Raw genomic sequence first — 25687 nt, 5'->3', positions numbered from 1 at the left:
TGCGCAAACTGTTGGCACTATATAAATCCTGTATGATAATATTAATGAACACTTTCACAATTTAGCAAGAATGTGATCACTTAACAGCAGCATGTGATCATGATGTAAATACAGTATAATTACAAATATTGTTGTTGATTTACTAGAAAAATAGAAGCTGTTCACTAAAAAAAAAGTGAATGTTCACTTTGCAAATGTACTGTCAATTCTACAATTAAATGTTAGTCAATAAGGTGAGTCAGAGCTCACTTTGAATACCCAATAAAGAGCTAACAAAAATCTTGTTTCATTTTTGATTGGGTATTCAAAGTGAACACAGCTTCACCCTATTTACCAACATTCACTAGCAATCAGCCTTTACAGCTTTAGTAAATCAACCTCATTTCATTGCATCTGGAATATATTTATGATATATGGTTGTGTAGCAGATTTACCAAGAGTATTAATATTTGTGAGACTTTGTCATATAGAGCTGTACAAATCCCAGAACCCACCCCATCTAGTTATCCTCAAGTGTTAGAAAGGTTTTTAGAGATTTACAAGTTACATAAAAAGATGTTACAAATAGAGTTAGCAAACATTTGAATATGTTAAAAACTTACTTTTGGACCTGGTTTTCCAGATAATCCAATGTTTCCCTTTAAAATAAAATCATACAGTGCATAAAGTGAACATTTTGGAGTACTATGTAGCCAAAATAGAAACATGCTTGTCATGATCTTAGATTAACTCTGTACTTTCAAGATTCAGAGTCTAGAGCCCAAAACACATCACACCTAAATGGTAAATGTGACTTGCTTTGCCATAATTTTCATAGCATCTTTTGACTCTTTGATCCAATAAAAATTGTTTCACATTAGAAGAGAAAAAATAAAAATAATATAGTATCTTGGGTTATTGTGTCTGCATATGGGAGGGTTTCTTATAAAGGTGCCAAAAATGCTGCAGTCATTTCTTTTTACTTGTTGCTTAAAGAGGGTCTTCCCTCTTGGGGAAAATTTTATATTAATCTTTCGATATCTGATCTTCTGGGGATGACATCAAATAACATACATTATAGACTCACCCAGCAAATCCAGCTTTGTCCCGCTGTTATCAGCCAAAAGCTGCTGCTTTGCTGGGTCTGGTGACTCCATCTTGTTGTGATATCATCAGGAGGCCAGCTATCTATTTTGGGCTCTAGCTACATGCCTCCTGATGATGCTGCACTGTGCATGTGTAGTGGGATTAAAAACTGTCTCATCTTTACTAGATGACCCTGCTGCTGTTCTCCTCAATTTGACACCCATGTCAAGCAAGCGGTACCGTAAATCGCTACTGAAACATTTGCTGAATGCAGCCAGGGCCTGTATACCTAGCATGTGGAAACAGCAAATGCCCCCCCCCTTATTTCCCATTGGTTTACCAGAGTGAATGATATACGGCACCTTACAGCAACTCTAAGGGACATTGTGGAGGAACACGCAACATGTTGGATTCATTGGGATCTATTTCACTTGTCTGACGATTACCTGTCCTACACTTAACTGGCTTGCCGGGCGTGTGGATGGGACGGCATCCACTTTTCTATCTATCTTTCTCTTCCTCCCCCCTCTCTTTTTCCTTTCCTTCCTCCCTCTCCTCCCTCTTTCTTACCTCAATTTCTCCCCTCTCTTTTATAATTGCCCTATCCCTCATATTAAGTTATAAAATACCACTAGGTGTGCTCCAAACAAAGGGTGGGGGGATGGTCTGGAGGTCCTCCCCATTCAAGAGTGAGGGATCTGGTGGGCCCCCTTGCAGGCCAAATGTTAGATGCCGGCGGGGATTCCTACCCCTCTCCGCCTGGATGGGTGGCACTGGACTACCTCCCACACAAAATCCTGTATACAACAATACTGCACGTGAATGACAAAGCAATGAAAACAAGATGACAAACGGGCCCAGGTTGCACTATGTGTTTATGCTTTCTGATCTTTTGTCTTACACCAGGTTGTTATCCGTACTATGTGACCAGACTTTCTGTCGCTATCTTACAACTAATTTGTATTGTTGTTGTCACTTATCTTTTTCATGGCATACCTTTAAATAAAGAATTAAAAAAAAAAAAACTGTCTCAAAGCATCTTGGTATCTGTGACATGGGCATCCTAGGAGGCTTCGGGTGGGGAGAATGTCATTCTTACCTAGGACAGAAAGGAAGCGGTGGCAGTGCTCCACTAAAAAAAAAAAAAAGGATCCTCCCCATAAAAAATTGTATGTGCAATTTGCTTAACCACTTGCCGACAGCCAGCAGTACATATACTGCGGCAGGTCAGCTCTGTCCCGCGAGACAACGTAACTGTATGCCACTTTGCGGGACCGCGAGTGGAGGCGCACACGTCCTTTCGCCATGGGGGAAGCTGATCTGTGGGTCCAGCGGCCGCGATTGCCGCCTGGCACCCGAGATTTCTCCATGTGGAGACAGAACAGCGGTCTGCTTTTGTAAACACGGCAGACCACTGTTCTGTCAGTAATGAACACAGGGCTCCTGTTTTCCTCCTATTTAGGAATACAGGTTCCAGGGTTCATTCTATAAGCCCATCCCCCCCACAGTTAGAAAGCACCCCCTAGGGACAAATTTAACCCTTTGATCGCCCCTGGTGTTAAACCCTTCCCTGACAGTGTCATTAGTACAGTAACAGTGCATATTTTGAGCACTGATTACTGTAGTAATCTCACTGGTCCCCCCAAAAGTGTCAAAAATGTCATTAAGGTGTCTGATCTGTCTGCCGCAATGTCGCAGTCCAGCTAAAAATCGCTGATCTCCGCCATTACTAGTAAAAAATAAAAGATAAATAAAAATTACATAAATCTTTCCCCTAGTTTGTAGACTCGATACATTTTGCACAAACCAATCAATGTACACTTATTGGGACTTTTTTTTTTACCAAAAATATGTAGCAGAATACAAATTGGCATAAAATGATCAAAAAATTAGATTTTTACATTTTTTTATGAGAATGTTATACAAACCCATATCAAATGTTGAAAGTGAGACATTTTGAAATGTCATTAAAAATATTGGCTCATTTTGGATTTGATGAGAGCTACACATTCCAAAAAAGTTAGTACAGGTAGCAATATTAGGCCGGAAAAGTTAAATGTACATATAAGGAATAGGGATGATCGAACGGTTCGGGTCGACCATCGGTTCGGCCCGAACATTGGGTGTTCGAGGTTCGGCCGAATTTAGAACTTTTTGCCCAAAAAGTTCGGAATTCGGCAACCAGAACCGCCCAAAATGCAATGCTTCAGGAAATGGGCTTTAAAAGCCCGTGATTGGACCAGAACCATTAGCAAAATCCAATTGAGGGGGCAGGAGAATGCTAGGAATGTGATTGGAGTGACTAGGGGGTTCCTAGACCAATCATTAGTGAATACGCCCCCCAGTATATAAGATCGCCCCCGCCATATTCCTAGCATTGTTATACTGGACATGGAAGAGAGTGGAAGCAGTTCTGTTAATTTTACTTTAAAAGTGTCATTTAGCTATTTTTAGTGTGAGGAAAGGGATATCTAGTGTAGTTAGAGTGCTCCTTTACACTTAAGTTAGCTTCAAAAATTTAGTTTCTGTAGGGAAAGTGTTAAGTGTAAGGGGACCGTAGTGTAGTGTAGGGTTAACTGGCAGTGACTGCTATGGCAGGGTGACAAAACCCTTCCATAGCAGGGTGACCGCTATAGAGAAATGATCATTTCTCTGAATTGCTTCGGGACACCCATATGGCTTCTCACCAGCCAAGCATTTTTTATGCTGCAGGGGCTGCCACTGCCAGTGCTTTTTTGAGGACATGTTTGATGTCAGACATGACATCTGAACATGTGTATAGGGGGTATATATAGACATATATGTCTGAATATATACCCCTAGACATATATAGGTGTCATAGTAGCAGAAATATATGCTTGCGCTTATGAAATCATTTACAGTAATATATTTCTGCTACTATCACACCTATATATGTCTAGGGGTATATATTCAGACATATATGTGTATATATACCCCCTATACACATGTTCAGATGTTTTGCCTGCCTCAAAAGAACCCAAAAAAATGCCAAAAAAACGCTAGCGTCAAAAAAAAAAATTACCAGGTGTGTTTTTGCTGGCATTTTTTGGGGGTTTTTGGAGGCAGGCAAAACATCTGAACTTGTGTATAGTGGTGTATATACACACATCCATATATTTATATACACACCTAGACATATATAGGTGTGATAGTAGCAGAAATATATGCTTGCGCTAATGAAATCATTTACAGTAATATATTTCTGCTACTATCACACCTATATATGTCTAGGTGTGTATATAAATATATGTATGTGTGTATATATACCACTATACACAAGTTCAGATGTTTTGCCTGCCTCAAAAGAACCCAAAAAAAATGCTAAAAAAACACTAGCGTCAAAAAAAAAAAAAAAAATGCCCAGGTGTGTTTTTTCTGCCATTTTTTGGGAGGCAGGAAAAACATCTGAACTTGTGCACAGTACCACTATACACAAGTTCAGATGTTTTTCCTGACTGCAAAGAACCCAAAAAAATGCCTGCTTTGAAACCGGCAAGGTGTGAAAACCGAGGAGAGAAGCTAACCCCCTGAGCTGAAAGTTTTCTACTACAAACAATCCTTTTTGTTTTTATGGTTCTGGACATGCTACAGAGCTGAAACTTCACAGGTACACCTTTTAGACCCCCCAGACACAAAATCACACAAAAAAGTTCTTAAAAATTGTAATTTTTGATAAAAAAGCCAATTATTGAAAAAATAAAAAAAATAAAAAAAAGAGATTTTTGGATTGTTACTTTGGATTTCAGATCTGGGGGGTCTAAAAAGTGTACATGTGAAGTTTCAGCTCTGTAGCATGTCCAGAACCATAAAAAAAAAAGATTGTTTGTATTAGAAAACTTTCAGACAGGGGGTTGGCTTCGCTGCTGTAACACCTTGCCGGTTTAATAGAAGGCATATTTTTGGGTTCTTTGCAGTCAGGAAAAACATCTGAACTTGTGTATAGTGGTACTGTGCACAAGTTCTGATGTTTTGCCTGCCTCCAAAAACCCCCAAAAAATGCCAGCAAAAGCACACCTGGGATTTTTTTTTTTGACTCTAGCGTTTTTTTTGGCATTTTTTGGGGTTCTTTTGAGGCAGGCAAAACATCTGAACTTGTGTATAGTGGTGTATATACACACATACATATATTTATATACACACCTAGACATATATAGGTGTGATAGTAGCAGAAATATATTACTGTAAATGATTTCATTAGCGCAAGCATATATTTCTGCTACTATCACACCTATATATGACTAGGTGTGTATATAAATATATGGATGTGTGTATATACACCACTATACACAAGTTCAGATGTTTTGCCTGCCTCAAAAGAACCCCAAAAAATGCCAAAAAAAACGCTAGCGTCAAAAAAAAAATTCCCAGGTGTGTTTTTGCTGGCATTTTTTGGGGTTTTTTGGAGGCAGGCAAAACATCAGAACTTGTGCACAGTACCACTATACACAAGTTCAGATGTTTTTCCTGACTGCAAATAACCCAAAAAAATGCCTGCTATTAAACCGGCAAGGTGTTACAGCAGCGAAGCCATACTCCTGTGCTGAAAGTTTTCTAATACAAACGATCTTTTTTTTTTTATGGTTCTGGACATGCTACAGAGCTGAAACTTTACATGTACACTTTTTAGACCCCCCAGATACTACATCCAAAGTAAAAATCAAAAAATCTCTTTTTTTTTTAATTTTTCAATAATTGGCTTTTTTATCAAAAATGACAATTTTTAAGAACTTTTTTTTGTGTGATTTTGTGTCTGGGGGGTCTAAAAGGTGTACCTGTGAAGTTTCAGCTCTGTAGCATGTCCAGAACCAGAAAAAAAGATCATATAGGTGTTAAAGGAGGGTCCCACATCCCTGTTCTAATGAAAAATTATCTTTTTTTTTTTCATGGTTCTGGACATGCTACAGAGCTGAAACTTCACATGTACACTTTTTAGACCCCCCAGATACTAAATACAAAGTCAAAATCAAAAAAATCTCTCTTTTTTTTTCAATAATTGGCTTTTTTATCAAAAATGACAATTTTTAAGAACTTTTTTTTGTGTGATTAATAGTTAATGGGGCATGACCCAGAACCCTAGGCACTTTTTAGGGGCATTTATTGGGTTTTAGGGCTTAAAAATTGTGTTTTTTGATTACCGAAGTTCGGGTCCCATTGATTTCAATGGGGTTCTGAAATCCGAACCGAACTTTTGGAAAATTCGGGTGTTCTGGTCGAACCGAACTTTTCAAAAGTTCGATCATCCTTAATAAGGAACAGCTGGAGGTCCAATTTGCAACTTATTAGGTCAATTGGCAACTTGATTGGGTATAACAAGAGCCTCTCAAAGTGGCAGTGTCTCTCAGAAGTAGGGTTGAGCGGACACCTAGATGTCCGTGTTCGACGGGTTCGGCCGAACTTTAAAAAAAAGTCCGGGTCCGTGTCCCGGACTTTTACCGAACTTTTCCCGGACACCGAACCCCATTGAAGTCAATGGGGACCCGAACTTTAAGGCACTAAAATGGCTCTAAAACACCAAAGGAAAGGGCTAGAGTGCTGCAAATGGCAGCAAAACGTAATTAAGAGCATGGCAAGTGCTCTGCAAACAAATGTGGATAGGGAAATAACTTAAAACAACAAAAAAAAACAGAAAAATAAAACAATGTTCTTCTTCATCTCTGAAGGACGAGGCCCATATGGAGTAGGAGGGAGGTTGAGGTGGTGGTGGATGTGGCGGTGACATAGGCGTGCGCACAGGGTGTGCTGGGTGTGCCTGGGCACACCCTAATCACCTAGGGCACATAGCATTGCCAGTGAGGAGATGGGAAAGATCTCCCTGGGACCTGCTCTGCTCTATTTCTCCTTGCCTACAGGTACATGGCCCCGATACATTACTCTCCCTGCTGGCAAACACATGCATGTGTATTTCAACTTTGGGGTGCACACCTTAATGCAATAGGCTGCGCACACCTATGGGCGGTGTAGGTGGAAGCGGCGGTGGAGGAGGACCAGGGCCGGATTAACAGCATCATGGGCTTGGTGCTGAGGATTTTGAAGGGCCTTAAGGGCCGTGCCTTGCCATGCACCCAGAGGAGGAAGGGTGCAGCCATGCATGCCTAATTCAACATGGGATGCTGTCTCTGAAGCCCATAAACACATCCATGCATCGCCAACTGTCCCTCCTTGTCCGGCCTTCACGCTGTGTGGGGAGGTTCTGAGGGTGCTGCCTGGGGAAGCGAGCATAGAAGCCAGACTTCTGTGTTTACAAGTGACAGAAGAGCGGTAACAGTGAATATGGCCAACCCGGGGCCTATATAAAAGGTAGGGGCCTGGAGCTGCAGCTCCAATAGCCCCTACATTAATCTGGCCCTGAGGAGGAGGACGAGGTAGCCAACACTGCTTCTTTTCAAAAATTTTAAATGAGGGTACACCCCAAAAGAGTGGGATCCATGCCTGGTTCATTTTAATGAACGTGAGCTTGTCCACATTGTCTCTGGACAGGCGGCTGCGCTTGTCTGTTATAACGCCCCCAGCCGTGCTAAATACCCGTTCAGATAATACACTGGCTGCAGGGCACGCCAGCACCTCCAAGGCGTAAAGGGCAAGCTCAGGCCATGTGCCCAATTTGGAGACCCAGAAGTTGAAGGGGGCAGACCCGTCATTCACTACATGTAGGCGTGTGCACACATACTGCTCCACCATGTTGGTAAAATGCTGCCTCCTGCTAAGACGTTCCATCTGAGCTGCTGGTGCTGCTGTTTGTTGTGGCGTGCTGACAAAGCTTTTCCACATTTCGGCCATGCTAACCCTGCCTTCTGAGGTGCTGGCGGTGCCCTGGTTGCGTTGGCGACCTCCTCCTCCTCCTCCTCTGCCTTGTGCTTCCACTGTGGCCCCGCTGTCAGATGGGAATGCCAGCAGCATGGCGTCTACCAGCGTGCGCTTGTACTCGCGCATCTTGCGATCGCGCTCCAGTGAGTGAATTAAGGACGGTACGTTGTCCTTGTAACGGGGATCCAGCAGCGTGGCCACCCAGTAATCAGCACAAGTTAGAATGTGGGCAACTCGGCGGTCGTTGTGGAGACACTGCAGCATGTAATCGCTCATGTGTGCCAGGCTGCCCAGAGGCAACGAAAGGCTGTCCTCTGTGGGAGGTGTATCGTCCGTGTCCTCTGTATCCCCCCAGCCACGCACCAGTGATGGCCATGAGCTGGCCTGGGTGCCACCCTGCTGTGAACATGGTTCCATCTCCTCCTCCAGCTCCTCCTCCTCCTCATCCTCCTCATCCTCCAGAACTGTGCCCCTGCTGGACAATTGCGTCCCTGGCGTTTGCGTGTGCAGGAACCCACCCTCGGAGCCCCTTGCGAATGACTGCCCTGAAAGCCTTGGAAATGTTACCTCTTCATCCTCCTCCTCCTCCTCATCCTGTGCCACATCCTCTTCCATCATCGCCCGAATTGTTTTTTCAAGGAGGCATAGAAGTGGGATAGTTAAGCTGAGAACGGCGTCATTGCCACTGGCCATGTTGGTGGAGTACTCAAAACAGCGCAACAAGGCACACAGGTCTCGCATGGAGGCCCAGTTAAATTAAATAGCGGAATAGAAAATATGATCCAAAAAAAGTGTATGTATATCACACGTACACAACCACACTGGGCCCCAATTACTATTGTTTGTACCCCTAAAAGGCTAGATGAGGAGTAGGGGGAGTATGGAACAGGCAGCACCCTCAAACCTTCAGAAGTATGAGATGAACCCCAACAACTTGGAAAGGTGGATCTCTCTCACACGTACCAACACAGACTATCCCCCAATTTAACTGATCCCCAAAGGTTTTTGATTAAATAGCGGAATAGAAAATATGATCCAAAAAAAGTGTATGTATATCACACGTACACAACCACACTGGGCCCCAATTACTATTGTTTGTACCCCTAAAAGGCTAGATGAGGAGTAGGGGGAGTATGGAACAGGCAGCACCCTCAAACCTTCAGAAGTATGAGATGAACCCCAACAACTTGGAAAGGTGGATCTCTCTCACACGTACCAACACAGACTATCCCCCAATTTAACTGATCCCCAAAGGTTTTTGATTAAATAGCGGAATAGAAAATATGATCCAAAAAAAGTGTATGTATATCACACGTACACAACCACACTAGGCCCCAATTACTATTGTTTGTACCCCTAAAAGGCTAGATGAGGAGTAGGGGGGGTATGGAACAGGCAGCACCCTCAAACCTTCAGAAGTATGAGATGAACCCCAACAACTTGGAAAGGTGGATCTCTCTCACACGTACCAACACAGACTATCCCCCAATTTAACTGATCCCCAAAGGTTTTTGATTAAATAGCGGAATAGAAAATATGATCCAAAAAAAGTGTATGTATATCACACGTACACAACCACACTAGGCCCCAATTACTATTGTTTGTACCCCTAAAAGGCTAGATGAGGAGTAGGGGGGGTATGGAACAGGCAGCACCCTCAAACCTTCAGAAGTATGAGATGAACCCCAACAACTTGGAAAGGTGGATCTCTCTCACACGTACCAACACAGACTATCCCCCAATTTAACTGATCCCCAAAGGTTTTTGATTAAATAGCGGAATAGAAAATATGATCCAAAAAAAGTGTATGTATATCACACGTACACAACCACACTGGGCCCCAATTACTATTGTTTGTACCCCTAAAAGGCTAGGAGTAGGGGGAGTATGGAACAGGCAGCACCCTCAAACCTTCAGAAGTATGAGATGAACCCCAACAACTTGGAAAGGTGGATCTCTCTCACACGTACCAACACAGACTATCCCCCAATTTAACTGATCCCCAAAGGTTTTTGATTAAATAGCGGAATAGAAAATATGATCCAAAAAAAGTGTATGTATATCACACGTACACAACCACACTAGGCCCCAATTACTATTGTTTGTACCCCTAAAAGGCTAGATGAGGAGTAGGGGGGGTATGGAACAGGCAGCACCCTCAAATCTTCAGAAGTATGAGATGAACCCCAAAAACTTGGAAAGGTGGATCTCTCTCACACGTACCAACACAGACTATCCCCCAATTTAACTGATCCCCAAAGGTTTTTGATTAAATAGCGGAATAGAAAATATGATCCAAAAAAAGTGTATGTATATCACACGTACACAACCACACTGGGCCCCAATTACTATTGTTTGTACCCCTAAAAGGCTAGATGAGGAGTAGGGGGAGTATGGAACAGGCAGCACCCTCAAACCTTCAGAAGTATGAGATGAACCCCAACAACTTGGAAAGGTGGATCTCTCTCACACGTACCAACACAGACTATCCCCCAATTTAACTGATCCCCAAAGGTTTTTGATTAAATAGCGGAATAGAAAATATGATCCAAAAAAAGTGTATGTATATCACACGTACACAACCACACTAGGCCCCAATTACTATTGTTTGTACCCCTAAAAGGCTAGATGAGGAGTAGGGGGGGTATGGAACAAGCAGCACCCTCAAACCTTCAGAAGTATGAGATGAACCCCAACAACTTGGAAAGGTGGATCTCTCTCACACGTACCAACACAGACTATCCCCCAATTTAACTGATCCCCAAAGGTTTTTGATTAAATAGCGGAATAGAAAATATGATCCAAAAAAAGTGTATGTATATCACACGTACACAACCACACTGGGCCCCAATTACTATTGTTTGTACCCCTAAAAGGCTAGATGAGGAGTAGGGGGAGTATGGAACAGGCAGCACCCTCAAACCTTCAGAAGTATGAGATGAACCCCAACAACTTGGAAAGGTGGATCTCTCTCACACGTACCAACACAGACTATCCCCCAATTTAACTGATCCCCAAAGGTTTTTGATTAAATAGCGGAATAGAAAATATGATCCAAAAAAAGTGTATGTATATCACACGTACACAACCACACTAGGCCCCAATTACTATTGTTTGTACCCCTAAAAGGCTAGATGAGGAGTAGGGGGAGTATGGAACAGGCAGCACCCTCAAATCTTCAGAAGTATGAGATTGTGTTCACTGTACCCCACAAAGATTGAGTTCACTGCACCCCACAATGATTGTGTTCACTGCACCCCACAAAGATTGTGTTCACTGCACCTCACAAAGATTGTGTTCACTGTACCCCCCAAAGATTGTGTTCACTGCACCCCACAAAGATTCTGTTCACTGTACCCCACAAAGATTGTGTTCACTGCACCCTAAAAGGATGTTGTTCACTGCACCCCACAAAGATTGTGTTCACTGCACCCTAAAAGGATGTTGTTCACTGCACCCCAAAAAGATTGTGTTCACTGTACCCCCCCAAAGATTGTGTTCACTGCACCCCACAAAGATTGTGTTCACTGCACCCCAAAAAGATTGTGTTCACTGTACCCCCCAAAGATTGTGTTCACTGCACCCCAAAAAGATTGTGTTCACTGTACCCCCCAAAGATTGTGTTCACTGCACCCCACAAAGATTCTGTTCACTGTACCCCACAAAGATTGTGTTCACTGCACCCCAAAAAGATTGTGTTCACTGTACCCCCCCAAAGATTGTGTTCACTGCACCCCACAAAGATTCTGTTCACTGCACCCCACAAAGGATTTTGTTCACTGCACCCCAAAAAGATTGTGTTCACTGCACCCCAAAAAGGATTTTGATCACTGCACCCCAAAAAGGATGTTGTTCACTGCACCCCAAAAATGATTTTGTTCACTCCACCCCAAAAAGATTGTGTTCACTGCACCCCACAAAGATTGTGTTCACTGCACCCCAAAAAGATTGTGTTCACTGTACCCCCCAAAGATTGTGTTCACTGCACCCCACAAAGATTCTGTTCACTGTACCCCACAAAGATTGTGTTCACTGCACCCCAAAAAGATTGTGTTCACTGCACCCCAAAAAGGATGTTGTTCACTGCACCCCAAAAAGGATGTTGTTCACTCCACCCCAAAAAGATTGTGTTCACTGCACCCCACAAAGATTGTGTTCACTGCACCCCAAAAAGATTGTGTTCACTGCACCCCAAAAATGATTTTGTTCACTGCACCCCAAAAAGGATTTTGTTCACTGCACCCCAAAAAGGATGTTGTTCACTCCACCCCAAAAAGATTGTGTTCACTGCACCCCAAAAAGATTGTGTTCACTGCACCCCACAAAGGATTTTGTTCACTGCACCCCAAAAAGATTGTGTTCACTGCACCCCAAAAAGGATGTTGTTCACTGCACCCCAAAAAGGATTTTGTTCACTGCACCCCAAAAAGATTGTGTTCACTGCACCCCACAAAGGATTTTGTTCACTGCACCCCACAAAGATTGTGTTCACTGCACACCAAAAAGGATTGTGTTCACTGCAGCCCAAAAAGATTGTGTTCACTGCAGCCCAAAAAGATTGTGTTCACTGCAGCCCAAAAAGATTGTGTTCACTGCAGCCCAAAAAGATTGTGTTCACTGCAGCCCAAAAAGATTGTGTTCACTGCAGCTCACACACAGAAAAATGGATGTGGATCACTGACACCTGCCTATCTCCAATCCCACACCACACAGCAATATCGATTGTAGTTTGTAGAACACAGTTTCCCTAAAATTCAGCAGACTCTGTCCCTAACAGGATTGAGAAGAGATCGTAGATCAGGATTGAGTGCAGATTCACCCCACCCCCCACACAGCAATATCGATTGTAGTTTGTAGAAGACACTGACCCTATAATTCAGCAGACTCTATCCCTAAAATGCCTACAACTCGCCCTGCCTAAACACTCCGACCTGTCCCTCAATTCTATCCGGACACAAATGGTTTTTTCCTGCCTATCTTTCCCTAATCAGCAGCCAGCACATTGATGTGTGCTCTGTCCCTTAGCTAAGCAGCAGAATGACGCTGCTGCGGCGGCTGCCTCGAACTTATAAAGACTTGGTCACATGCTTCAGACGGCCAATCACAGCTACTAAGACATTTGCAGGCATGGCTGGGATGGCTTAAGGCACACCAGTTAAACGATTGTTGATTGGCTGTTGAAAGCCCGCCATGAAAAGAGCGCCAAAGCATGCAAAACCCGGAAATAAAACGACCGAACACGGATTTTTACCCGAACATACAGTAAAGTGTCCGTGTCCGTGTTCGGGTAAAAAAAATCCAATTATTCGGTACGAACACGAATAATACAGTCCGTGTTCGCTCAACACTACTCAGAAGTCAAGATGGGCAGAGGATCACCAATTTCCCCAATGCTGCGGCAAAAAATAGTGGAGAAATATCAGAAAGGAGTTTCTCAGAGAAAAATTTGAAAGAGTTTGGAGTTATCATCATCTACAATACATAATATCATCCAAAGATTCAGAGAATCTGGAACAATCTCTGTGCATAAGGGTCAAGGCCAGAAAACCATACTGGATGCCCATGATCTTTGGGCCCTTAGATGGCACTGCATCACATACAGGAATGCTACTGTAATGGAAATCACAACATGGGATCAGGAATACTTACAGAAAACATTGTCGGTGAACACAATCCACCGTGCCATTCACCGTTGCCATCTAAAATTTGATAGGCCAAAAAAGAAGCCATATCTAAACATGATCCAGAAGCGCAGGTGTTTTCTCTGGGCCAAAGCTCATTTAAAATGGACTGTGCAAAGTGGAAAACGTTTCTGTGGTCAGACGAATCAAAATTTGAAGTTCTTTTTGGAAAACTGGGACGCCATGTCATCCAGACTAAAGAGGACAAGGACAACCCAAGTTGTTATCAGTGCTCAATTCAGAAGCCTGCATCTCTGATGGTATGGGGTTGCATGAGTGCTTGCGGCATGGGCAGCTTACACATCTGGAAAGGCACCAATGCTGGAAGTTATATCCAAGTTCTAGAACTACTACTACTACTACTACTACTACTAGAACAATATATGCTCCCATCCAGACGTCGTCTCTTTCAGGGAAGACCTTGCATTTTCCAACAAGACAATGCCAGACTACATACTGCATCAATTACAACATCATGGCTGCGTAGAAAAAGGATCCGGGTACTGAAATGGCCAGCCTGCAGTCCAAATCTTTCACCCATAGAAAACATTTGGCGTATCATAAAGAGGAAGGGCAACAAAGAAGACCTAAGACAGTTAAGCAACTGGAAGCCTGTATTAAACAAGAATGGGACAACATTTATATTCCTAAACATGAGCAACTTGTCTCCTTAGTCCCCAGACGTTTGCAGACTGTTATAAAAAGAAGAGGGGATGCCACACAGTGGTAAACATGGCCTTGTCCCAACTTTTTTGAGATGTGTTGATGCCATGACATTTAAAATCAATTTATCTTTCCCTTAAAATTATACATTTTCTCAGTTTAAACATTTGATATGTCATCTATGTTGTATTCTGAATAAAATATTGAAATTTGAAACTTCCACATCATTGCATTCTGTTTTTATTCACAATTTGTACAGTGTCCCAACTTTTTTGGAATCGGGTTTGTATAACAGAAATTAAAAAATATTTTTTTCTTTTTCAGAATTGTCGCTCTTTTTTTGTTTATAGCGCAAAAAAAAAGAAAATCGCAGAGGTGATCAAATACCACCAAAATAAATCTCTATTTGTGGGAAAAAAGGACATCAATTTTATTTGGGTACAGCGTTGCAAGATTGCGCAATTGTCAGTTAAAGTAACATAGTGCCGAATCGCAAAAAATGGCCTGGTCATTAAGGGGGAAAACCTTCCGGTCCAGAAGTGGTTAAAGGGGGAGGAGAACTCAGATTAGCGGAACACAAAAATGTGAGTAAAGTTCCACTTTAAAATAGTAGTAAATGGGCAGTGTATAGATCTGGTTGGCTCTCTTCATTAATACTTGAAAACTTGTTCTATAAAATGTACCTCCCAAACCAATCAGGGTTTAATTAGCTTGACTTTCTTTGGGTGCCACAGCATACCTTAGGAATACCACTGGTTTTTAATGCAGGTTGTGCAACCTAAAGAAAGCTGATCAACAATGTAGGATTTATGGTATTTTCTGAGCTAATCAACAGTACTGGAAAATAGATGACCAGCAAGACCTTCAAAGTGGACATTATCAACATCAGCACAATGGTACACATTTCCCGCATTCTCTCTGAAAACATAAATAGAATAGAGATAACAGCACAAGATGAGTGCTATTTACCACAATTCTTAGTTTCCCTCTCTTTTCACATATCTCATTATCTTCTTCCAATAAGGCTCGGTTCACACTAGCCCCACTCTAAATCTGCACGATTTTCAGTCTAACTTTAGAATCCAACTTTGATATGACTTTGATGTGACTTTTTACACTCTGCGGCATTGAAAACGTATCAAAGTCAGACCAAAGTAATGCAGGAAACTTTTCTAAAGTCAGACAGACTTGTGTAGTATCAGTTAAGACAGCTCTCATAGGGAAACATTGAATTTCACATGTCATCTGACTTGAGGTCTCACAAATATATTTAGTGGCTCATTTGATTACTTTTTAAATCTGGAAGCAACTATACTTATGATGAATGCCATAGCAAGTAACCTATGCCACTCTATCTGTATAGAGATTGATTATAAGCCTTCACATTTTCATTTGAAAGCTGTGATTGCACCTCCATCGTATTTTGGAAGAAAATATTTACATAAAAAAAGTCTGGAATAAGTGCATAGTTTACTTACTCTTTCACCAGAATCTCCCTTTGGCCCTGCCTGGCCAGGGATCCCAAAGCCTGGTTCTCCCTTTAAAAAATTAGTTTACATTTAACAAGAAACTATGACAAAAAACATAAAAGAATATTGTGTAAGTGTGTTAAAGCTCAACTCCGGGAAGATATTAAAAGAAAAAAATATCGTGGCCCTGTTATCATTACCACATAATTTTCATCATTAAATTTATATTTATTTATGTTTAAATGTAAGTACAGTTAGCATTCAAATTTTGTACCAGTCTCTTGCAGGCTACTGTACAGTCTGTACAGTCTGTACAGCAGTGTTAGTCAAGTGATTAATAAGCAATACTGCAAGAAGGAGAAAACAAAGTGGCAAGGTTAAGGTCATCAGTGTGCTGCTTCTTCTTTCATGGTCAAGTCATAGGGTAAGGAGGGGACCTGAAAGTACAAGTAAAACTGCACCCAGAAAGATCTGTTCTCCTACCCTGCTAAACAGAACTGTGCTGTTAGGCAGAGCTGTGTAAATCTCAAAACTGAATTAACAGAAACACAAATCTTTTGGCAGGTAAAACAAGCATTTACCGCTACTTTCCTTTACTTTATTCTTTACCTAGAAGCATTAGTGATGAGCCAAACATACCTGGGTTTTGTTTGAGACAAGTTTCATAAACATCACTAAAGTCCTGGTGCTTAATCTGAACCCTATTTAAAGTTGTTGAAACCCCTACATATAACCCATGAAGTGATTAGCCTCAGGTGATAATCAGAAATTAAACAAATCCTTTTACATAATTTGTACCTATTTATCTGTAACCATTAACCATTGATGTGTAAGGGGGGGTATCAGACTCTGGAAGCCTCCTTTAACAATAAGGGTGCCCCCAGATACTACCTTACCCCATGTGAATGAGGGGTACATAGCACCCTTACATATTCACAAAAAAAAAAAATGTAAAGTGTAAAAGTCTTTATGTAAGTTTTTAACAAGTCTTTCAATAATGCAGTCGATATCTGCCAACTCAACAAAAGAATAAAACTGATGACCACTGACACACATCTGGTCCTGTCACTTTGCTCCCTCCCCTGTGGTGTCATTGACCATATATGGCCATGTCCACATATGTTTCGACATATGTTCAATGATGGCAACTGGGAGACCCCACTTCTTTGTGTATATTATAGGTGTCAGTGGGGATCCCTGGACTGAAGGGACTGCAATAGAATTTTGGGGTGACTTCATGCATTCTTTTGGCTGATTTTGTGGGGTTTCGTTTTGATGCGGATACCCAACCATGTAATCGAATGCGGTCAGTGACATTTTCATTGTAACTGTTCTAGTGCTCATATGATTATTGGTTCTATGTATTTTGTTTTTGCTTCAAAAGCTATTACTATAATCTCTCCATATAAGGTTAAAAATGATGTTTGTTTAGTGCATTTTGTGTCATACCTTGAATCCTTTGTCTCCTTGATCTCCTTTGACTCCTTTAGAACCTTGAGGTCCAACAGGTCCAATATCACCCTGACAAATAAAGGGAGTCATATGTTTACTAAATATGAAAAATGTATGAAAATATAAATACATGTTCTGGACTGAAGAGGAATTACTTGAAAGTAGTAAAAGAGGCAAAAAGCAGCAAAAAAAAATAAAAAATTAGGAAGGCTTTTAAAATGTAACCTAAGCCCTTATAATAGACCGTTTTTTTTTTTGATCAGCCCAAAAAACAAACTGATTTCTCCATCCATGTATGCAAGGTGGACAGAAACTGATCGACATAAGTTTTACATAGTTTTCCAAGAGTCCCAATTGATCAACTTCTGTTAAGCAGGAGTGGCCATAGATGGATCTAAATTCAGCCAGTCCCTGCTCAAGCAATCGAATGTCAAACCATCTATGGGCAACTTATCCTTTTCGCCTTGAATTATTTTGTAACAGTACTGTCTCCCTTTATTTTGTTAAACAGAAAATGCAATAGCAGGCTCTAATTTCCTCTTTTTATCGCCCAACACTGGGCTGTTCAGGCAGGCAAAGTTTTGGCTAAAGTTTGCCTAGCCCTTCCCATCTTTTTTACATTCCCTCTTGCCAAAAAGACAGCCCATCATTGCCAATGTGGGTGAGTGGGGCTTAGTGGCAAGCTCGGAAACTAACTTGCAGTGGTGGAGCTTTTGCTTTTTGAATTGTCTAACATTCAGCCATGAGAGGAGAGTTTCAGAAGCTGTCTTTATGGCTCAATTGTCCCAACCAGTGCACAAATTAGTTGCATTGCTTGCTTTAATTGAGCAATGTATGGTCACCCTCGTACCTGAATACACAAATTGGACTGAAGATGTAAAAAAAGGCAGCTTTTATGTGCATAGTCATGTAGAAAAAGATAAGAATTGCTAAGCACTTTTTTCTTTTATAAATTATTCCAACTCTGTAATCAGCAAATGTTAATTTAAAAATGGACAGTTTACTTAAACAATATACTTACTCTAGCACCCTTCTTGCCAGTAGGTCCAACCACCTGTAAAGCACACAATACATTTATTAAAAGTCAGGTTTCATAAATGGTTTAGTTCTCTTAAAACCTAAGAAAAACATTGACATAGCAGTCAGATACAGTAAATGCATTGAATAAAAGCAATACCTAAACTTCTATACCTACTGTATATACATTACCTTTTTAACTGTAAAAAAAAATAGCCCTGAGGCCTTCTGCATCTAATACTATTGCACCACACTGCTAGGCCATTTTCTAAATTACTAGCAAATAAAACTGCCAGCAAATCTTCATAAGCTGACGCTTGTTACATTTTTGAGTTCCTTTAGTCCAGCTATAATACCTGCAGGATTTTAAATCTATCATTTTTTTTACAGTGTTCTCTGTTCATTTGCCAAACTGCCAAGACAGCAGACTTCCACTTTCACTATATTTTTTGAAGTTTTCAGAAAATCTTGCAATTGGTAAATTGTTTCTTTACTCATTTGGTCATTATCCAATTCTTAAAAAAAAAAATGATTTTATCTCAAATTGGTAACTGCATGATTTGGTCACCTTTCCAGAGGTAATCACAAGCTTATTTGCCCAGAGCAGATGTCTTACATTGTGGAAAAGTTGGCTTGTTGCCCTTGTAGTCCCTGTAGGAAGATGAGTTTGATTGGGACACACACAGATATGGAGCCAGTATACCTCTCAGTCCTGTTGTGCCTATGCCAGCCTCTTCCTATATGTCAATGTTTTCAATCTCTTCAGTTTTTCAAATTAAACTGACACTATTGGACTATTTTCTACATCTGGGTAGGGTGCTTTAACTCAGCAACAAACACCAAATCAATGTTTTCTTCTTACAGAGTATTACATTTAGCATCTATCGATTCTGTCATTACACCAAGGCAGTGCAAGGAGCAACAAGACAGATTTAATGCACGTTTATAATTAGGCAGTTTTATTCAATAATGCATTCATACATTTTTCCCTTAGCTGCTTTAAAGTAGTACTGTGCCCCAAAGGCCTATAGGAAATCACGTACACTCCACTTAATCAACGCGGCGAAGATATGCATTCCCTGCCAATGGCTCTCTCCCCCCCCCCCCCCCCCTCGGTAGCTGACTGGCTGTGGAGGGTAGGCAAAATTGCAGAAATGGAGGATCTGACTAATCTAGCACATGACACCCCCACTAAACTTTACACCATTTGGGCCTCTTGGCTGGATTTCTCTTACTCTGAGGAATATCATAAGCTGATGAACAACAGTGGTTGAATTAATATGCCCCTTTGTCTGACGAGGCTGCTAGGACCCCTATACCAGAAGGTACTTGGCCTTTCTTGGTTCTAAAAGACCCATCCCCTCCCTCTCCCCCCCACCCCCCCTTTTTTTTTCTCTCTTCACCCTTTTCCTCCCCTTTGTGTCTCACCTTTCCCCTCCTCCCCTCCCCCTTTATGTTCCACACCCCCCCTTCTTTTGTAGGCCCTACCTAGCTCTCTTTTCACACGGACCACATGTGCCCCACTCCATTACTACTTCCTTGCCCACAATATATCACTTCCTTAACCACTCTTCTGGCCCCCCCTCGGTTTAAATGAGGTCGCCAGCTGCTGTCCATGGATGGGCACTCAGGGGTTTTGGAAACAGTGTGATCCCCATTGGGGGATGTCCACTCCCCGAGGTGCTAATTCACTTTCAAATGCCTATGTTATGTTCAACTCACACACAATGCTTCTATCTTCCACGCCTTAAGCGTGAGTTTGTTACTGTTACTGTTGCTGTTATTTTTCTCTTCATGCAAATGTTGTGCACTACTCTGTATGCTTGAAAATTTTTCAATAAACTGTTTATTAAAAAAAAAAAAGTAGTACTGTGAAGGAATAAAAAAACTGACTCCAACCACTTCATATTTGTGCATCTTGTGAAACTTGTGCAAAAATTCCCTAGCTAACTGTCCATTATTGCAAAAGCAGGAGTTGCAAATACACATAAAAACTGTTGCTAAATTAAAGTCAACCTGATTTACATATATTTTTTTTGCACATGGACTGGAAAAATGTCCCTAATTGTATAATATATATATATATACAGTATATATATATATATATTAAGCAATCAATTACTTTAAGTTGCGCTTACACACCAGTTTTAAAAAGGTACTAGGTACTTAAAAAGCAATATTTACCCCCATTGCTGGAGCTCCTGGAAAACCTTGAATGCCCTGTGAAAAAAAAAAAAAAACAACACATCTTAATAGGATGTGTTCCCATTAAAAAGAAAAATCAGCTGTTTTTTATATGTAGCCCTAGTAGTAATGTTTCCTGGAAATCCAGGTAGAATTGCTTTCTAAAAATCCAGTAACCAAAACTGCTTGAAAGTAGATTTTTTTTACTCCCCACTAAATACCCTACATTGCAACAATCGAGTTTATAATGGAAAGGTATATACTCTAAGCCAGTGGTTCTTAACCTGGGTTCGATCGAACCCCAGGGGTTCGGTGGGTCAGTCTCGAGGGTTCGGCACACCCTCCGCTAGTACCACTTCGCTGTCAGGGACTACTGTATTTCTCCAGTTTCGGGCATGTCCTTCCGCTCGCACTCGCAGCTCTCTCTGCCCCTGGCTCACTCTCACTGCTGGCTGTGCAGCTCGGCTCCCGGCCGAATCCGATCCAGCCAGAGCCGGCATCGCCCACTGTGGAGTGGTGGTGGGGGGGGGGAGAGACAGGCCAGGTGTGCGGTGCGGAGAGGGACTTTTGGGGGAGGGACTAACCCTTGCAGCGGCCGCCCAGCGCAGAGCGGGAGAGAACCACCAGGCCAGGCAGCCGCAGCAGCAGAAGAAGCCGGCAGGTGAGAGGCCAGAGAGCCAGTGGTGACAGTGGTGCTGCAGCCTGCAGGAGGAAAACCTAGCCTGTGATCGGGAGTCAGGACACAGGTGAAAAAAAGGTAGGACTGGAGTAGTACTGGCTGTACTAGTCTAGTGACTGACTGTCTGACTGACTGTGTGAGACCACTGAGAAGACTATGTAAAGGGATCTATTTTATGGGGAACCTGGCCTGCTGTAAGGGGGGAGATCTAAATGGGGGACTGGACCTCACCTCACCCTGGCCTGCTGTAAGGGGGATCTATATGGGGGACATGATCCCCCATATAGATCCCCCCTTACAGTAGGCCAGGGTGAGGTCCCCCATATAGATCCCCCCCTACAGCAGGCCAGGGTGAGGTTAGGTTACTCTGGGGTCCCCCATATAGATCCCCCCTTACAGCAGGCCAGGGTGAGGTTAGGTCACTCTGGGGTCCCCTATATAGATCCCCCCCTACAGCAGGCCAGGGTCCGGACCTCACCTCACCCTGTCCTGCTGTAAGGGGGGAGATCTATATGGGGGACGGGACCTCACCTCACCCTGGCCTGCTGTAAGGGGGATCTATATGGGGGACCTGGGATCTATATGGGGGACCTCACCCTGGCCTGCTGTAAGGGGGGATCTATATGGGGGACCAGGTCCCCCATATAGATCCCCCTTACAGCAGGCCAGGGTGAGGTGAGGTCCCGTCCCCCATATAGATCTCCCCCCTTACAGCAGGCCAGGGTGAGGTGAGGTCCCGTCCCCCATATAGATCCCCCCTTACAGCAGGCCAGGGTGAGGTGACATGAGACATGATAATGACATGAGAGCGGCACTTGCCAAGATAAAGCCGCGCATTTCTGAACTGGTCTCTGAAAGACAACAGCAGAAGTCACACTGATTTGCAGTAAATATTCATTATTATGTTTTTGTTTTTGTGTGAAAATCATGTTTTAATGCTTTTGTTCTTTGTTCTTAATGGTTTTGTTCATTTTGTGCACTTATGTATAAATATATACCTAAAATAATATATACCTATGTTTAGAATTTGAAAAAATCATATTTTATTTTTCCAATTAAGAAGGGTTCGGTGAATACGCATATGAAACTGGTGGGGTTCAGTACCTCCAACAAGGTTAAGAACCACTGCTCTAAGCCAATCCAGCTGTATTTCTTTGCTCAGTGTGCCAGTAACAAGTGCTGGAAACTGTGGTGATGAGAGAAAGCTCGGTAGGGTGCATCTTATTCATAGCTTAGTAAACAGGCAGATGACTGCAAACAGCTGGAAGGCTGTAATAATGAAATAATGGAGTTGTGTTGGTTCCTATCCAATGTAGGAGGGGCATCTGACTTAAAGTTCAAAGTGTTACTAAACCCAGGACCCTGCATTCACTATATCTGGTCTCCCACAGTACATAGAACAGGGAAAGGCAATTATTTTAGTAAATATAAACTGCTAAATACCTTTTCTCATCAGCAGTATATAGCAGTCGTATGACTTCTATCAGTGTCCGACAGAGCACTGGTTAAAGCTTGTAGGAGAAGTTTCCATTCTCCTCTGACTGTTTTTATGAGGCTTCATAACCACTGATCCTCTGTCTGGACAGTCCTGATTTGCCCTGTGATGATCACATGCACCCTCTCGAAAAAAAAAAAACTTTCTAACAATACACACCAAACCGGACATGTGCAGAGTGCCTCCAAGGCACTGTTCTATCAGCAGAAGGATTGAGGACAGTAAAAGAAGGGGAGGATCAGAGAAAACAGGATCAAACAGCCTTTTTACAAAATGTGCAGGATTAACCCCTTAGGTTCCCCAGTGAGTATAACAAGCATGCTTTGCTGCATATATACAGACTGATTTTACTGTTGTGCGTTTAATAAAACTTTAATCAGATTAAACATGCCAAAAACAAAATATTAAGTCTCTAATATAGAACTTTACTACAATACAATATGACTAGCCATTAGTGAGATATGAGAAAAGGAGGACCTTGTAATGAGCTAAGTCATTTATTTTAGTAAAATACAGTAGCTTCATGTCCATCGCATGACATACAACTTAAGTGATCTACTGTATCTTACCTGGTCACCTTTTTGCCCAGTTGGACCTGGCAGTCCCTATTAGAGAAAAAAAAAAAACTCAAGTTATGTCATATCATATCATATATCATATTTTTTTTATATCATATCATGGTAAATATGTCTATATATGGAGTATATATAAAAACAGTACACAGTATATCGCACACAGGACATGTCACAATACCAAGATATGGGACCTTACTTATCAAAATGTGTAGGTAAAGAACAATTGTTGTTGCCTATAATCGCAAATTAATATTTTCCTTTTTTGCCACATAGAGTAGTGGTTGATAAAAAAGACCCACAATAAACCAGAGGAACTCAGCAAATATCGGTACGGCACCAATCATGGCGTTGAGTGAAAAAAACTGCTGTTTCAAAATATTAATGCAGTGGTAAATTAAATCCAATCGAATACCACACTTAAGCAGAAATGGAGATGGCAAAACAGCTTTTTCATTTACGTTATATACTTATATATTACCAGTGAAATATCCATACTTGATAACCCATTATAACTAAACCAAAGAGAAAAAAGCAAAGGAAATAGCCTATTAAATACCCAGTAAAACATTTTACTTACAGCTCTTCCTGCAGGTCCAATAGGACCTATATCGCCACGCTCTCCCTGCAAATAGGTATTAAATATTATTATTATTTGCTTAGTTCAGATTAATAAGAGATTATACAATATTGTATAATACCAATTATCACTTATCAGCAGAATATACTAGCTCATCTCTCATCCAGGTTCTGGATGTAAGAGGGAGCCAGACCCTCTCTAATAAAAAAGAGCTATGAAATGACATTGAAGATTTTTAAGACATATCTCTTTTCATATATGGATATACAATTTATATGAGAAGAGAGATATTACTAAAGTAAAAGGTGAACAGTGAAAAATAATGGATGGAAATTGAATTACATTTTATTTGGTTAGTCAAAACAATTAGGAAAAGTATGGAAAATTATTTTGTTTAACCACTTTACGTCCAGCCGCCGCAGTACATGTGGTAGGCTGGCTCTCCCAGGCAAAGCCATATACATGCACGGCGCTCACCTGGGAGGAGCTAGGGGGCGAGCGGGCGCCGCCGGAGGCATGCTCCCGCCCCCGCTCGTCAGCTGGGGAGCTAGTGCGTGTGACAGGTGGCTCCGATGGCCGCCGGGCACTCGCGATCTCCCCCCCGCTGACAGAGAAGGACGGATGGCTGGTGTAAACACAGCCGTCTGTCCTTCTCCCTGAGATGATCACAGAGACCATGCGATGCTGCTATATAGGATCACATGTCTCTATGGTCATCTCACAAGCCCAACGCACCCCCCACAGTTAGAATCACTCCCCTAGGCTTACATTTAACCCCATGATCACCCATAGTATTAACTCCTTCCCTGCCAATGGCATTATTACAACAACAGTGCATATTTTTCGCACTGATTACTGTAGTAATGTCATTGGTACCCCCAAAAGTGTCAAAAATGTCAGTTAGGGGTCCGATCTGTCCACCGCAATGTCGCAGTCCCGCAAAATATCGCAGATCGCCACCATTACTAGTAAAAAAAAAAACAATAAAAATGGCATAAATCTTTCCCGTTGTTAGTAAACGCAATAACAAGAGCATATGTAGCAGAAAACAAATTGGCCTAAAATGTTAAAAAATCGAGATTTTTACATTTTTTTGGGGGAATGTTATATAGCAGAATGTGAAAAATATTATTTTTTTTTCTTCAAAATTGTTGCTCTTTTTTTGTTTATAGCGCAAAAAATAAAAATCACACAGGTGATCAAATACCAAAATAAAAAAAACGGTTGTTGTAACTGCTTTTAAAGTGCTAAAATTTGGCTTCAATTTGTTAGTGTATCTAAATCTGCTAGCACTCCCTTCCCCCGAGACTAACAATTCTGCCTCCTGTGCTTCTTCATCCAGAGAGGGTGCACTCTAATACAGGAGGTATTACTGACCAGATCACCAGGTGAAAACAATGAGAAAAAAAGCCTAAAAAAATGAAAATGATTGCAGCCACCACATCTAAGGATTGGTAAGCTGCAATATATTATATTTTGTTTTGGAGTTTAATACCACTTTAATATTCAATGTGGCCTAGAATAGATTTACTGAACTAATATGCAAATGTGATATATCTTATGGGGGACAAGAGGACAAGGGGACAAGACACTTTATTATATTAAAGTGCCCATTTTTGTTGTCTGCCCTGCCCAGTTATTTCTTGCCAAACTCATCTGACTCACCTACTCTCTCATCTCTACAACTAAAGACTGATCATTCTCACATAGGGATTGGGAGGGCTAAATACCCTCTATCAGACAACACAAAAGATTTGGACATTGGACCACTCTGATTTCTTTCATACATTCTTGTTTGCATATCAAACAAATATAACAAAACACTATTAATGACATATTGATAAGAGAAATAGTGAGCAAATATGAGAAGTTTATTGTTAGGAATCAAAAGCACTGTTGTTAAATATACACAAGTGTTGTTTTACGAACAAAATTGCCGTGCTTATGCTCAGGGCCGGTGCTTCCACTAGGCAAACTAGGCAGCCGCCTAGGGCGCATTGCAACC

At 41.7% G+C, this 25687-nt stretch overlaps 1 protein-coding gene across 1 annotated transcript in view; it reads right to left on the bottom strand.

Moving 5' to 3' along the window:
* The window catches only part of LOC309552573 (uncharacterized protein), a gene marked incomplete at both ends in the record, with an annotated part of 487483 nt that overhangs the window by 337528 nt on the left and 124268 nt on the right, over positions 1-25687 (bottom strand). Inside the window, 7 exons of the mRNA XM_082253522.1 lie at positions 603-638; positions 15713-15772; positions 17153-17224; positions 18177-18209; positions 20357-20392; positions 23100-23135; positions 23683-23727. Of these exons, the coding sequence (XP_082109648.1) occupies positions 603-638; positions 15713-15772; positions 17153-17224; positions 18177-18209; positions 20357-20392; positions 23100-23135; positions 23683-23727 (318 nt within the window). The remainder of the gene's footprint in view (positions 1-602; positions 639-15712; positions 15773-17152; positions 17225-18176; positions 18210-20356; positions 20393-23099; positions 23136-23682; positions 23728-25687) is intronic.

Source organism: Pelophylax lessonae (assembly GCF_965119305.1).
Source record: "Pelophylax lessonae genome assembly, chromosome: 4".
Taxonomy (NCBI): Eukaryota; Metazoa; Chordata; class Amphibia; order Anura; family Ranidae; genus Pelophylax; species Pelophylax lessonae.
This window is presented reverse-complemented; position numbering and strand designations above follow the sequence as displayed.